Source organism: Lytechinus pictus, chromosome 17 (genome assembly GCF_037042905.1).
Source record: "Lytechinus pictus isolate F3 Inbred chromosome 17, Lp3.0, whole genome shotgun sequence".
Lineage (NCBI taxonomy): Eukaryota > Metazoa > Echinodermata > Echinoidea > Temnopleuroida > Toxopneustidae > Lytechinus > Lytechinus pictus.
In genome coordinates, this window is record NC_087261.1 from 20,918,073 (window position 1) to 20,932,553 (window position 14,481).

General features: G+C 37.9%; 1 protein-coding gene across 1 annotated transcript; it reads right to left on the minus strand.

Annotated features, from left to right (window-relative positions):
* LOC129279983 (glutathione gamma-glutamylcysteinyltransferase-like) lies at positions 1–4,980 on the minus strand. The gene is made up of 3 exons (XM_054916040.2): positions 4,893–4,980; positions 2,413–2,477; positions 1–799 (listed from the first exon to the last, which is right to left on the minus strand). The coding sequence occupies exon 3, from the start codon at positions 770–772 to the stop codon at positions 89–91; it is 684 nt and encodes a 227-aa protein (XP_054772015.2). The 5' UTR covers positions 773–799; positions 2,413–2,477; positions 4,893–4,980; the 3' UTR covers positions 1–88.
* Between the last annotated feature and the right edge of the window lie 9,501 nt (positions 4,981–14,481).

Sequence of the window (14,481 nt, forward strand, 5' to 3'; positions counted from 1 at the left end):
AATAAAATCTAAATCTAAATCTAAATACGTGTAAGTGCCTCTCTGATCATAATGCTCTCCATGCAGATATCACCATCATATAAAATGTTTATACAGATGAGTCTTTGAGTTTGTTTTGATTACTTGTGGCAATCAAAAACCCTCGACTCTTTTTCGTTTTCGAGTCCAGTGTATTGATCAAAGGGAAGAGATCGGCGACTGTCACCCAAACATACGGATGATCATCCCGTGTATCCAAGAGCAGAAACCGATCTGTTTTCTCGTGGTACGCCGCCAACGGACTAAAGTGACCCCACTTTACTTTGGAAAAGTGGTAGAAATTAAGAATGACTCCCGATTGGTTGCTCGATAACGCTTCCTTTGCCAATCGACGGAATTCCTCGGCGTCGCTTTCGTTCCCGAGTTTCGTGACGACCGAAAGCCCTTGCAACTTCAACAACTGTTCAATCTCAGTGAGACTCGCACCTTGAAATCTCTTATCAAAATATTCCGCAGTTCCGAGCACTGACTGCGTCTCCTTGTGGTCAAAGATGTTGACTTCGGTGTAACGGATATCGGAAACGTCGCAATGGTCGTGCAACGAAGTGTCAGGGTATTTCCGTGCGAGGGCGTGGAAGCTCATGATGTGCGCAACAGATGTGAAACCACAGAATCCATTTTTCAGCTGCTTGCTGGATAGTCGAATCAACAAGGTTTGCTTGATGGAAGATTCTCGTAATAATGCTTGACCTTCAGGGGAATCGAGTGAAACTTTCGGGATAATATCCAACATATTGTTCTTTCAAGCTACTTGCACTTCCTATTTGAAAAAAAGAGCAAACACCAAACATAGAAACACGATTGTAAATAAATGAAGCTGATATAATGATGGCTGCAATCCTTTAACAATTAAACTACTCAAAATGAAATGACAAAAAAAAAATGCTTTTAAAAGGTTGCCATAGGCTGAAAATAATCATTGTGATATGAAAATATTAAAATCAGACAAATACTGAAATTTCATCTAAATCGGACAAGGAATAGCTGAAATTTTGCATCATTTTAGTGAAAAATTTCATATCCATGAGCAAGCTGATGATGCAATATCCCCACTTAAATTTTTGATTTTTTTTTCAAGTTATGTCCTCCAAGAATGAATAAAATGGTCTGGCTTGTGATTTAAAATCTAAGATCAGATTCATTGTTGTAATACCCTACTGGAAAGGTCACAGTGTCCCACAGCACTTGCGTGAAGACGGGGGGAGGGGGGGGGGGGGGGCTTGCCCCCCCCCCCCAAAAAAAAAAAAAAAAATCACGACCAAAAGAAAAAAAAGAAAGAGAGAAGGGTGAAATATAATAATAGTTTTAGTTGTTGAATATTGTGTCAAAATCTTTAAAAAATATTTATATTTTTGAAATAAAAATGTTGAAATTTTTGCTCGTTCGCTTTGCTCCTTCGAATTTTTGTTTTAGTAATTTTATGCGATACGCCATATCTAGCCCCCTAATATTTTTTGGCTCATTAGGACACTGTTCCACAGTGTGTTCGGAGTGTTGACACAATGTGAAATCACCTTCACATCGTTGAATTTGAGCACCGATGTGTTGACTCAGTTGGTAGAACGTCTGTCTAACAACCGGGAAGTCGGGAGTTCAAGCCCCGGCAGCGTCAGACGAAAAGACAGTAAAATATGGGAACTGCCGCTACCCTGCTCGGCGCTGCACAGTGGCTGCCGGTCCCACGATCAATTAGGAAAAATAATTTTCGGAGCATTTCAATTGTCAAAATTCATTTTGAACAATAAATGCATGTTATTTTCTATTTTTCATTTTCATTCTAACAGTGTGAATCACATTTTCACATAGTCGATCATGTGAACAGGCTGTGAACTGTCACACTGTCGAAGTGTTCACAGACAGTGTGAAAATATATTTACATTGTTGGATTCGATATTTAAAACAGTGTGAGTCTCATTTTCACATAGCCGTGAACAGTCACACTGTCAAGGGGTCCACAGTGTGGAAATATATTCACACTGTTAGATTCGATATTTAAAACAGTGTGAATCACATTTTCACATAGTCCACTATGTGAACACACTGAACACATTGTGTGACCCTGTTCTTTCAAGCAGGGTTGTTTTGTCACAGGGGTTACGTATCATAATACAAAAGAATTATTTCATGTTATATCAAGAAAAAAGTGGGCATATGACATCGTCACCAAGTAGGAAACTACATTCACTCATGCAGTTAGGATTCTTTGTCACAGAGGGTGTAATAACTAGTCTCCACCAAAGAATTTAAAAGAATAACAAAAATTAAGTGTCGAATTCAAGTCTGAATTTCGCAGACTAGTCGGTTGTTTAGACGAAACATGATAAAGAAGCAATCATTGATCGATTTATTAAAGGTTTTTAAATCTAAACACACCTGGAATAGTACTGGACTAAACGCTTGAGATCCCTGGAGAAAACGTCTTTTAATTTTGTTGATACCTGCAGAAAGAAAAGAAAAATTATGAACAAGAATCGTTGACTGTCATGATGAAAATAAAATCAGTTGTAAACACTTGCCAAAATTGGATGAATTCGGGTCCTCCTATTTTTGTTTTAGTTAAAGGGGAATCCAACCCAAATAAAAACTTGTTTTTATAAGGAAAAGAAAAATCAGACAAGTTGATAGGTGAAAGTTTGAACAATATTGGACAAACAACAAGAAAGTTATGAATTTTTAAATGTTGTAAATATTGGTAATCACTATACCCATGGAGACTTTAAATTGGCCGCATATGGGATGTCATAGTGATGTAAGGCAAGGACTACTCTTCCATGTACTCCAATACATATTATGGCTAAAATGTCATTCTTCCCAAAAGTTTTATTTCAAATTATATTTTTCTTTCATGAGGACATAAAGCAATATACTACCTGGGTTATATTTAGATTACTGCCCCAGGGGAATGGGTACTTAGGAGAAAACCACAAATCCCTGATAATAAAGTACATGGCCTATGGGAAAGTTGTCATTGCCCCTTGTCATAATTTACTTACCAAGTTGCCAATTTGAAATCTACATTTTACATCTACACAACATTTTATGGCCAAGGCTGGATTCCCCTTTAAAAGATAATCGGTATACATGACATCCAAGGAGTGGGTCATAGGGGATAGAAGGTGATCACCCTTTTTATTTCAAGTAACGATAAGAGGAACATGAGGAAGGAGAACAAGTAATATGGAGAAATTAACAGATATAGGAAAGAAGAATATTTAAACGAGGGGGTTGAGTGGTGAATTATGAAACCTTGTTTTTCGATCGATGGGGGGAAACAACTTCAAGACCGTTTGCTCTCCTCCCTTTATAAATATATGCATAAATAAATAAATACAGTATCAAGTAATCAATCAATAAATAAATGCAACCATGTTGTATGGGCTTTGTATCAAGAAGGCTGTGCTTTCAATCTGGAAATGTATTTTGATTATATACATGTATATATATATATATATATATATATACATATATATAATTGTGAAGAGCAGGTACCTATACATTGCGAGGTGCTTTCTATTATAATTATATTTGAGAGGATGCTATATCTAGATACAGCGAGAATAAAGCAATCGACGTAGCCGGGGTTTACTTCATCATAAGGCGGCTGCCATTCTTATTGACTTCAACGACTGAAATTACGACCTAAATTAGCCTTGTTTGTACATTTGTTTGTACATTTATTTGTATATTGTTTCTCTTGTACTTCAGATACCTGAAGAAGGCCCAAATATGGCCGAAAGCTTGTTGTGAATAAACTTGAACTAAACCCCGGCTACGTCGATTGCTTTATTATCGCTGTATCTACATATAGCATCCTCTCAAATATATATATATTTACATATCTATTATATATTTACATATATATTATATATATATATATATATATATATATATATAAAAGCCTGTATATGTCTGTATTACAATCGTAACTCTTGAGAAAGGTGCATAAAATCAAGGTAAACAGTCCTGTGACTCCAAGTCGTTCATTTTCGATATGCCTATGTACCATTTCCATCATGTCCAGGACAGCAAGTAATAAAACTTTGAATGCTGCTACTCATTGTCTTCTTAATGTATGTACACCTGATTTTAGCGAAACATGTACTATCAACGTACATTTTATTTTTAATATCTGGTATATGATTTATGTGGATTGAGACATCAAACAGTAATCCCTTAACCGAACCCTTCATTAAACTTTAAATTGCAAAGTCATTGTCAACATGCAATTCTTTATTTGCACAATGGCGATGTGGAGGAATGTGAAAAATAATCATGGGCAATTCCTGTTTAGAGATTTAAGTCGTAATGATAGATTACATGAATATTTGAGCCATAATTAGCCTTTCCATGATATTCATGTTTCACGTTATATATTGGGTATGATATAAACTAAGGCTGAAATGGGAATATAATGGACTGAATTAAAATACAAAAACGAAAAATTGCATACGGCTATATAGATAATGTTGGCCGCCTCTGAGACACCTTATTAAAGTACGACAAGCTATCAGCGGTGATTATTGATATCATCAGGGGCGTGTTGGCAAGGCTAGGAAACTCAAGTATAATACATTCGAAATACAAAAGCATCCCTATCATGATTCCACGGGGTTCGATATTCCTTTTGGCGTACCGATAAATTCTTCGGAGCCTACAAAAAAATAAATACGTTCAAAGACTGGTGACACCTGCGAAATTGTGGTATAGGCCCACTCATTCTATGAACAAGGTTCGGCTACACGCAAACAAACCAAACATTTTTTTTTAATTATTTCTTTTAAAGTGTTCATAAATCATCAATTGGTTACCTACGTTTCATACACGATGTTACGTTAAGATACAGGCCTACTCACCCAAAATCTTCCGTATAATTTTAAGAAGCCGTCATTCTCAAATCTAACGAAGAAAGAATATTATGAAACACTGCACTGCTTCCTGAGAACGTATAGTTGCATGTTCGACGAGTCCACGTATCATTAGACAATACGATTTACTACCATGACTACTGTACGTTAATATCGGAGGCGGGTCAAAGTACCTTTATTTTTACAGCCTGCCTGGAAAAAAAATGATGGTCCAGTAAACATTAACCGATATGTCTATTTATGCCTTTCAGGGATTCTCGTTGTATAAGAAATAGACCTTGGCCGGCCTTTAAGTAGAATATGAATGGACAAATATAATCTGTTGTAAAATAAGGCGGTATAGAATGCGAAAACGTGATATGGCATCCGTTATATTTCACCAAGGCAAATTATTGTAATACGTTTTCCATACTTCAAATTCTTTAGATCAGGCACTTTTCCAGGGGTGGAAGCGCCCCCCCCCCCCCATGCACGGTTTATTCCCTATTCGTCTAATGACAATAGACCAGTTCGTAGTTACTCATGGACAATTTTCGGTCAAACGACCTTTCATTTCTTTCATTATGATAGGCAGATTTTAAAGCAAAATATTACGTAAGCTTGCCTTACATAGCAGGATAAAGAAATTGAATAGACCAGGTGACTGGAATAGCACACCAATGAACACTTTATGAAGGTATTTGTTGCATTCCTACTTTGAATGCATATCATAGCATGTTGCACAATGTACTTGGCAAACTGTGAAAACCAGTCGTTGTGGACGCGTTGTTGTTTTTTGTGGATGTAAATGAAAACCACAATTCAAAAGAATATATGAATAATCAAGACATCAAAGTTGGTGCTTATCTCATTAGATTTTAAACCACATGTCACTCTAGTACAAATGACCTTCCTCTGACCATGCGTAAAATATTTTGATCATGCGCAGAAAGGAACTACGAACTGGCTTATTCGTCCAATTGCCAACTCGTCTACTACCATTTGGTCTATCATCAGTTCGTCTACTCACCACATGGTCTACTTTCATTTAGTCTAATGCCATTCTTTCTAATAACCAGTTGGTCCAATAGCCATTTAGTCCATATACCATTTGGTCTAATTAGACTAAAGTGTTAATTGTATAAAATGAATGAAAAGATTATGGGTATTAGACCAACTGGTTAGTATATAGACGGATTGGTAATAGACGAAATAGCGATTAGACGAAGTGATGATTGGACCAAATGGTTGTTAGACGAAATGTTGACGGACGGACTGGCATTTTCTTTTGTCTTTTTGATATTTTATATATTTAACTGAAGGAAGACCATGTGGTGAGTGGACGAGTTGGTAGTGGACGAATTGGAAATTTACCCCGTGCACCCACTGCAAATGTCCCTGTATCCAAAGTACTGCATTATAATCTATGTTTGTTTGTTTGTTTTATTTCAATAGGGCACGTAATTGCTACTCAGCTGTTTATTAAAGTACAGTTTTACTGGTTTTCAGCACTGTTCTAGCACTATGCCAATGACGGCTAGGAGTCGATGCCTGGCGTAAGGATGTCTCATTGGCACTCTACTTGCGTATTGATTTATGGTTTGGGGGCCCATGCCCCCCCCCCCCCCCAAAAAAAAAAAAAAAAAAAAAAAAAAAAAAAAAGATATTAACACATCGCGACCAAGAAACAGCGAGTAAAACAAAGACGGTAAAGGGGAAAAGCGAATGATGTCAAGGCACTGTTGGATCATCGATATAGTTCGAAATCATTATTCCGATTGAACTACAGTTTTGATAGTATACATGTAGTCTGCATTTCTCATCCAATTTTTTTTTTTTTTTTTTTTTTGGGGGGGGGGCTGTCAAGAGTTCTCCTCAATGGTATGGCGAAACGTAAACACTTAAGTTACAAAGTTTAGGGCCAGTCCAGCTGGGAATCTTGTTTTGACAAATATAAAAAAAACTTCCAATCGTTGTCTTTGGTCAATTGTTATCATTTTATTGGATTTGAACTTTGTTACTATTGATTTCGGTTTTTGTTCAATGAAATAGCAGAGAGATTACTTGCTTTAATATTTAATTAATATTGGTCCTGCCGACAAAATGACGTTTAAGTAAAATGAAATTAGTGAGGAATATTTCAAAGAGAAACCTGGATCATAACACCGTATCCAAAACCCGAATATTTAACTGGGAAAACAATACACGACGTCACATTATTTCATTTGTACCGGCCTCCCCTCGGGCTGTCCCAGTATGGATATTGGTATATTCCACTTTTGCAATAGCCTTGAGCCCCCCCCCACCCTTCACTCCGGTGCCATGTAAAAATGGCAGAGGTAATAATGGCAGAGGTAAAAATTATAGAGATAGGCTACATCATAATAATTATCATCCTTGACCGGACTCTTGTCGACGAAATGGGCTATAAAAATTGATTAAATATTATGTTGTTTTTCGTCATTTAAGATCTATACTCTGTCATTTATATGACTAAACTCAAGCATTTTCTTGCCAAAATGATTTCAATTAGTGACTGCATGATGAAAGGATCTTAAGTTCGTAAGCAGAACAGCGCTTCACATGCAAACCCAACTATTTATTTTAATGTAAACACCAGTGTGTGCAACCATTAACCCTCTTAAACAAACAAGTTCGGGTCTACTTTAAACTACGTTCATTATTTAACCTGGATAAAAAAAAAAAAATAACTGAACATTCTGTAATTAAAGTATTTTTTCATGTCCACATCATGATGTATCATGATGAATAGATATTGATGTCACTGGCGGATCCATGGGGCACAGCCGGCCCGTGCCCCCCCCCCCCCCCCCCCTTGAGAGGTACAATTAAAATCTTAGCAAATATGCGGTTCTAACTCAAGTGTGCCCGCTTTTTAAAGCGAGACCTTTTCTGCTTGCTAATTATTTTTGTGGATGAATTAGGTGGAAAACTTTTTTGCGTGACATTTTTCAGGAAAATGTGCCCCTCTCCTTGGAAAATCCTGGCTCTGTCCCTGATTAATGTGATACGTTAAATGTAAATGATACAATTATTATCAGTTCAGTCTTTAGAGAAATACCTCAATGCGGCTAGTCCAAGTGGATGTCAGGTTCACAATGGGTTTGACGTCATATATGGGAAGCTGCCCCATGATATTTTATGCACTACAAAATGGTTCATAATTGTTTTAAAAAAAAATATTTCAGGAGCGTAAGTGAAATGATTTGTCTCTTAATATATTCTGAAGATACAAAAAAAAACATTTTGATTTTTCTAGAAAATTACATTTCATTAATATTTTCAATACACCAAATATGGAAAAACTGCTCGCAAATGACGTCATCATTAAAATATAAAAGTATAGCTTTTTAAATCTTTGATTGATATCCTAAAACCCTCACCAATATCATTTTATTTTTTTCTGCTATTCTACAATTACTTTTAACTGAGGTTAAACTTCCCCTTTAATGATTTAAGTACAATTACGATCAAGAGTGTGCTTCAAAATTGAATATTAATACAGCGATTTGACATGAGAAGGTCGTCCATGAGAGTCCAGAAGAAATAAGATATTCCAGCCAAAAGATAATCAATTTGATGCAGACGATCTATCTATGATTTCAAAAATGTCACCCTTTCCATTATTTTTATTTTCTTAGAACCTTTCTTAGTTAATCTATGTAGGGCTTACATGCGGGGGCGTTTTGATTTTTTTCGCATGTGGGTTTAAGACCCTTTTAGCCTATACCATTTTCACCTCTGCCATTTTTACATCTGCCATTTTTACCTCTGCCATTTTTACCTTTGCCATTTTTACCTCTGCCATTTTAACCTCTGCCATTATTACCTCTGCCATTTTTACCTCTGCCATTTTTACCTTTGCCATTTTTACCTCTGCCATTTTTACACCGAGCCTTCACTCCAGGGTACCAAGAATATTTGGCACGCTTATATATTATTTTACCCAGTGGCGTAACTACGGGTGGGCATGAGTGGCACGTGCCACGTGCCCCCCCCCCCCCCCCCATCGGCTGGCCAAACCCAAAAAATCGAGGAAAAGGAAAAAAGAGGGAGAAAGGAAGAGAAACGTAGTGGGGAAGAAGAAAATATTGTTCATTATAATGCTATATTATTATTATAATTATGTTATGTGAGACTACATAAGAAAACATTTCTTTCCATTACTTTATGAAACATAATTTGCATAGTGCCTATGTCTTCATTGTTCCTGGTGCTCGCATTGTCTGTTTAACAAGATACATAACCCTGTTGTACTAAAACCTCCCGTTTTCAAGTCAATATACACCAAATATATTTCCTCGTACTTCGAGTTATTATTGTTTTATGTGGTGACATATGCTTCTTTTTCATGCCTCCTTTTAAGGTCTGAATATAAAACATTTCCAGTCCATGCCTACATTTGCATTTGGTGGATTGGTGAGATATGTCTGCTCGCCATAAATTCCTAAAATCAGTCCTTAAATATCACCCTTTCTGATCTGAATATCAAAAATCTTCAGCTCGCGCTTCGCGCTCGCGTCATTTGGTTAAGGAAATACGTATGGTCTTAGTGAATCCCTACAAACACGCCTTAGAATGCCCCCTTCAGGTCTGAATTTCCTAAATTACATTTGATTAGTGAGATGTGTATGTTAATCATGATTACAAGTGTTTCATGTGTTTACATGTAATTTTAACAAAATTAGCAAGCGCTTGGCACTTGCATTAGATGACTATGGTGAGATATGTATACTCTTAATTGATTCCTTAAAAAAAATATTCCTTAAAATATCCCTGTTTGGGGTCAATATATACACAAATAGCAGCTCGCACTTCGCACTCGCATCATTCGGTTATTAAAATACGTATTGTCTTCGGGAATTCCTACAAACAAGCCTTAAAGTGCCCCTCTTCAAGTCTGAATTTCCTAAACTTTCAGCTCGCGCTTTGCGCTCGCAATCTTTAAATGGTGAGATGCGTATGTTAATCACGATTACAATGACTACAAGTGCTTTATGTGTTTAGATGTAATTCTTACAAAGTAAGCAAGCGCTTGGCACTCGCATTAGATGACTATTGTGAGATATGTATACTCTTAATATAATTCTAAAATATAGCTCTTAAAATGTCCGTGTTTGGGGTCAATATATAAAAAAAATTGGCTCGCGCTTCGCGCTCACATTGTTTGTTTAAGCCCCTTTCACAATTGACGTACGACCATTTGCGACCTTTGGTCGTGCGACAGGCTGCAACAGGCATCAATCGCCAGTCATCTCATAATATCGCACAGAGGCTTTCACAAATGCAACAGCTGTCGTACAACAAAAACAACCAGTAAACCCCGTTGCACGAGTAAGTCGCATATGCTCTTATTGTGCTCGTGCGACCACATGCGAGTGTTGCACGAGGGATTGCGAGTGGAACGGTCGCATACATGCGAATGCAACGGTAGTGCAATGTTGTAAGCCGATTTGTGATCGGTCTTGCAACAGTCTTATGGCTTATATATTATCGCATCCAGTCGCAAGCCTGGTATCTGTACATGTACATGTAGGTCGCTAGCACATGTGCAAGTGTTGTACGACATCCACTCGAGTAAATGCGACTAGTTAGTTGTGCCACCTCTCGCACCAAGTCGTACAACAATGAACAACACTCACACGATGATCGCCCGACCGATGATACGACCTGATGCGAGTGAATCGATCGTATTTGATCGCGTTTGGATTTTGAACGTGTTCAAAGTTCAGATGCGACCCGTCACGACCACCTCGAGTTCGTGCGACCGTCTACAACGACTGCTAGTGCTTGCAAGACACCAAGAGATCGATCGTGCAACAACAGGAAAAATTTGTTGCAGGCGGTCGTAAACAGGTCGTACGTCAATTGTGAAAGGGGCTTTAAAGGAACATTTCAGCATTCATCATTAAACATCTAGAAACATGTCAGACAAACAATGGGAAATGGATTCAATTACGAGTATACATCGCTCTGAAAAACAATGATTATTACGTTCCCAGATAGGAAACCTCCAAACCTCGCAAATTTTAGCATTATTTTGATCTTGTCGAAATATTTTCATTTAACACCGCCCTCCACGCTAGGCAGTGTTAATCTATGAACTCAAATTAGACAGGGGGATCTAAGGTATATTTTTAAAATGTGAAAGTGTCTTTGATTTGAGAATATGTTCAACCCGAAAATAAAATGACACCTGGGGCCCGTTGCATAAAATTTTTGCCATCCAAATCTCTGGCAATTTTTTTGCCAGAGTTTTTTAGTGTGTAATTTTCAATGGCATAATTTTGTTTGCCAGAGTTTTGTTTATTTGCCAGAGTTTTTTTTCATGGCAACATTTGTATGCAACTGGTCCCAGGAGTTCGCAAGCGTGTAAGAAAGTTAACCCTTCCGGTGCGGCAGGCCGATATATGGCCTCGAATACATCAACAAAGGTTAACCTATATCGCATACATTCGTAATTCCGAAGCTTCGTTATTCCAAAGGTTCGTTATTCGAAGATTCGTATTTCCGAAGGTTCGTAATTCCGAAGGTTCATTTGTCCGAAAACGAAATGAGTTTCGTAATTCCGAAGGTTCCTCAGTCCGAAAACGAAGTGAGGTTCGTAATTCCGAAGGTTCGTTAATCCGAAAACGAAATGAGGTTCGTAATTCCGAAGGTTCGTTAGTCCGAAAACTAAATGATTAACGAACCTTATTTCGTTTTCGGACTATCGAACCTTCGGAACAACGAACCTTATTTCGTTTTCGGATTAACGAACCTTCGGAACATCGAACCCCATTTCGTTTTCGGATTATCGAACCTTCGGAATAACGAACCTTCGGAATAACGCCACAAATGTTCGGATTAACGAACCCTTTTACGTTTTCGGATTTCGGATTTCGGTCTCCAAATCCCCTTAGGTGTGTGATGGGTACATGAAGAGTGACACCAGTACCAGATGAGCGCAAGCCAGGACGTATACGGCGTTGTCCTATGAGGGAAGTCACGTATCCTGGGGGGGGGGGGGGCACTTACATTGACGAGTGGATACCATGCGCGACCAAAAAAACACGTAAACAGGATGTCTTTTTCAAGATAGGGCACGTTACGTACGTAACGTGATAAGGGTGTAAAAAACACAAAAATAATGAAAAAAGGGTATCTATTTCGCTAGGAAAGTTACGTGTTTAGGGTCAAAGTTGCGGGGATGGTAAAACAACATTTATAAAGGATGTCCTTTTTGCCCCAACGCTACGTGTTTAGAGTACGATTTGCGCGAGGTGTGGAAGGTGGGGTCGTACTAAACCAAATGATGTGTAAAGGTAAAACCGACGACCGAAGGACCCGTGCCATAACAATAAAATATTCCTGTACTTGTTTAGGGGTTCATTTCAGGGAATACTTGCCAAGAGTGTCGCTTTGTTTTCAATACTTGTTAAGGGTAGGGTTTCACACGCCAATACTTGTTAAGTATGGTGGCCCTGAAGGGACATCGCAAATAGACCACATCGCGAATATTCACGACGGAATTGGCGACGAAATTCACGACGTCGCCAATTTCGTCGTGAATTTGGTCGTCAATTTTATTATTCACGACGAAATGGGCGACGAAATGGGCGACGAAATTCACGACATCGTAAATTTCGTCGCCAATTTTGTCGCGAATTATTCACGACGAAATTCACGACGTCGTGAATTTCGTCGCCAATTTCGTCGTGAATTTGTTTTGCTTGCCTGGGCGATATGCGGGTTGAAACCAATTTGTCTGCTGCTAATTCCTCCACTCACAACAGGGTCTACATTCATTTAGTCTAATGCAATTCTGTCCATTAACTTTTCGCCTAACAACCATATGGTCCAATAACCATTTGGTCCAGTCACCACTTCGTCAAATCACCAGTTCGTCTATGACCATTTCGTATCATAACTAGTTGGTCTAATATAAATTTTATTATCCTTAATTTCGCCCAATTAACACTTAGTTCAATTAGACCAAATGGCATATGGAATAAATGCCAATTGGACCAACTTGGTTATTGGACGAAATGGCAATTAGACCATGTGGATAGTGGACGAACTGATGGTAGACCAAAATGATAGCAGACGAGTTGGCATTAGACCAATTGAAAATAAACCATTGAAACGACAGAACGATGTCCACTGCTATCCATATGCATAGGCGGATCCAGGGGGGGGGGGGCCGAGGGGCCCTCCCCCCTATTGGCGGAGCAAAAAGAAGGAAAAAAAGGGAAGAAAGAAATAAAAAAGGAGGGAAAAGAGAGGAGAAAAAAAAAAGAAGAGGAGCAAGACGAGTGAAAAAAAAAAAGATGAGGGGAAGACATGGAAATAAAAAGAATCTTTCATGTCACTATATAAAATTTTCGCTCGCGCTTCGCGCTCGCATTGCCTCTTAGGTGTTCCAGGGGCGGATCCAGCCTTAGCCAATAGGGGGGGGGGGGGGGCCCGGAATCATTTTCCAGCCATATTTTCCCCGATCGGCCGCTCGAAGATGATTTTTGGTTTCTGTGAAGGGGTAGTCTTCTTAGCTTATTCTTATAAATCAACATGAATATATAATATCATAATCCTTATTTATATAATGTGAGCGCGAAGCGCGAGCTAAATCTTTTTGGAAATCTTATGTATTTTTTCCTAAAATTTGAACATTCTTGGCAATGTTTATTTTCCTAAAAAAGATGTTAAAGACTGCATGCAGTTAGTCATGAAGACGTTATATATTTTAAAAATCAAATAATGCGAGCGCGATGCAAGAGCTGATTTTTTTTGACATTTTTACCTAAATAATGGAAATTCTAAGGACTTTTTGTAACTTAAACAGAATAGGTATATAATAAACAATTGATACGAGCGCGAAGCGCGAGCTGAAAAATTTTGACATTTCTACATAAAGAATGGAAAATTTTAATCAATTTTTGTAATCGTGAACAGGATAGCTATATAACTAAACAATTGATGCGAGCGAGAAGCGCGAGCGGAAAAAAAAATCGAGATTTAGACCTATATACGGGACACTCTATTCATGTTTTGTAAATTTTGAAAATAATGAGTAATTCCTACATTAATGACGCGAGCACAAAGCGCGAGCAGAAAATTGTTGATATTGTGATCTGAAACTGGATAATGATTTAAATAGAGAACAAGTTGAATATCTGAATAAACATGCGCGCGCATGTTTCATATTTAGACCTAGAATCTAGGCATTCTAAATACATCTTTTATCATGAATATCAAAGCGAGCGCGAAGCGCAAGCTTAAACTATTTGATATTCCGATCTGAAAAAAGAGTCAATTTCAGCTTTATTTTCAGCACTTTGTAAGAAAATTGTAAGGTGGATATGGATCGCACAGAGATGATTTTTTTTCCATTATAATTACTTTGAGTTTTGACATAGGACCGGTACATCCTTGTAGGACATGTCATCATATGAAAATGATGACTGTCTTCCTATTCCTCTTGCTAAGCGCGAGATGAAACAAAAGGGACGATTCAATTATTACAATTTTATTCATCAATGCCTAATGAGGGCGCGAAGTCTGATGATATTATGGCCTGAAAACTGGGCATTTCAAGCAC

Excerpts from the sequence above, each read along its gene's own strand:
- LOC129279983 (XM_054916040.2), bottom strand. The coding sequence starts at position 772 with ATGTTGGATATTATCCCGAAAGTTTCACTCGATTCCCCTGAAGGTCAA.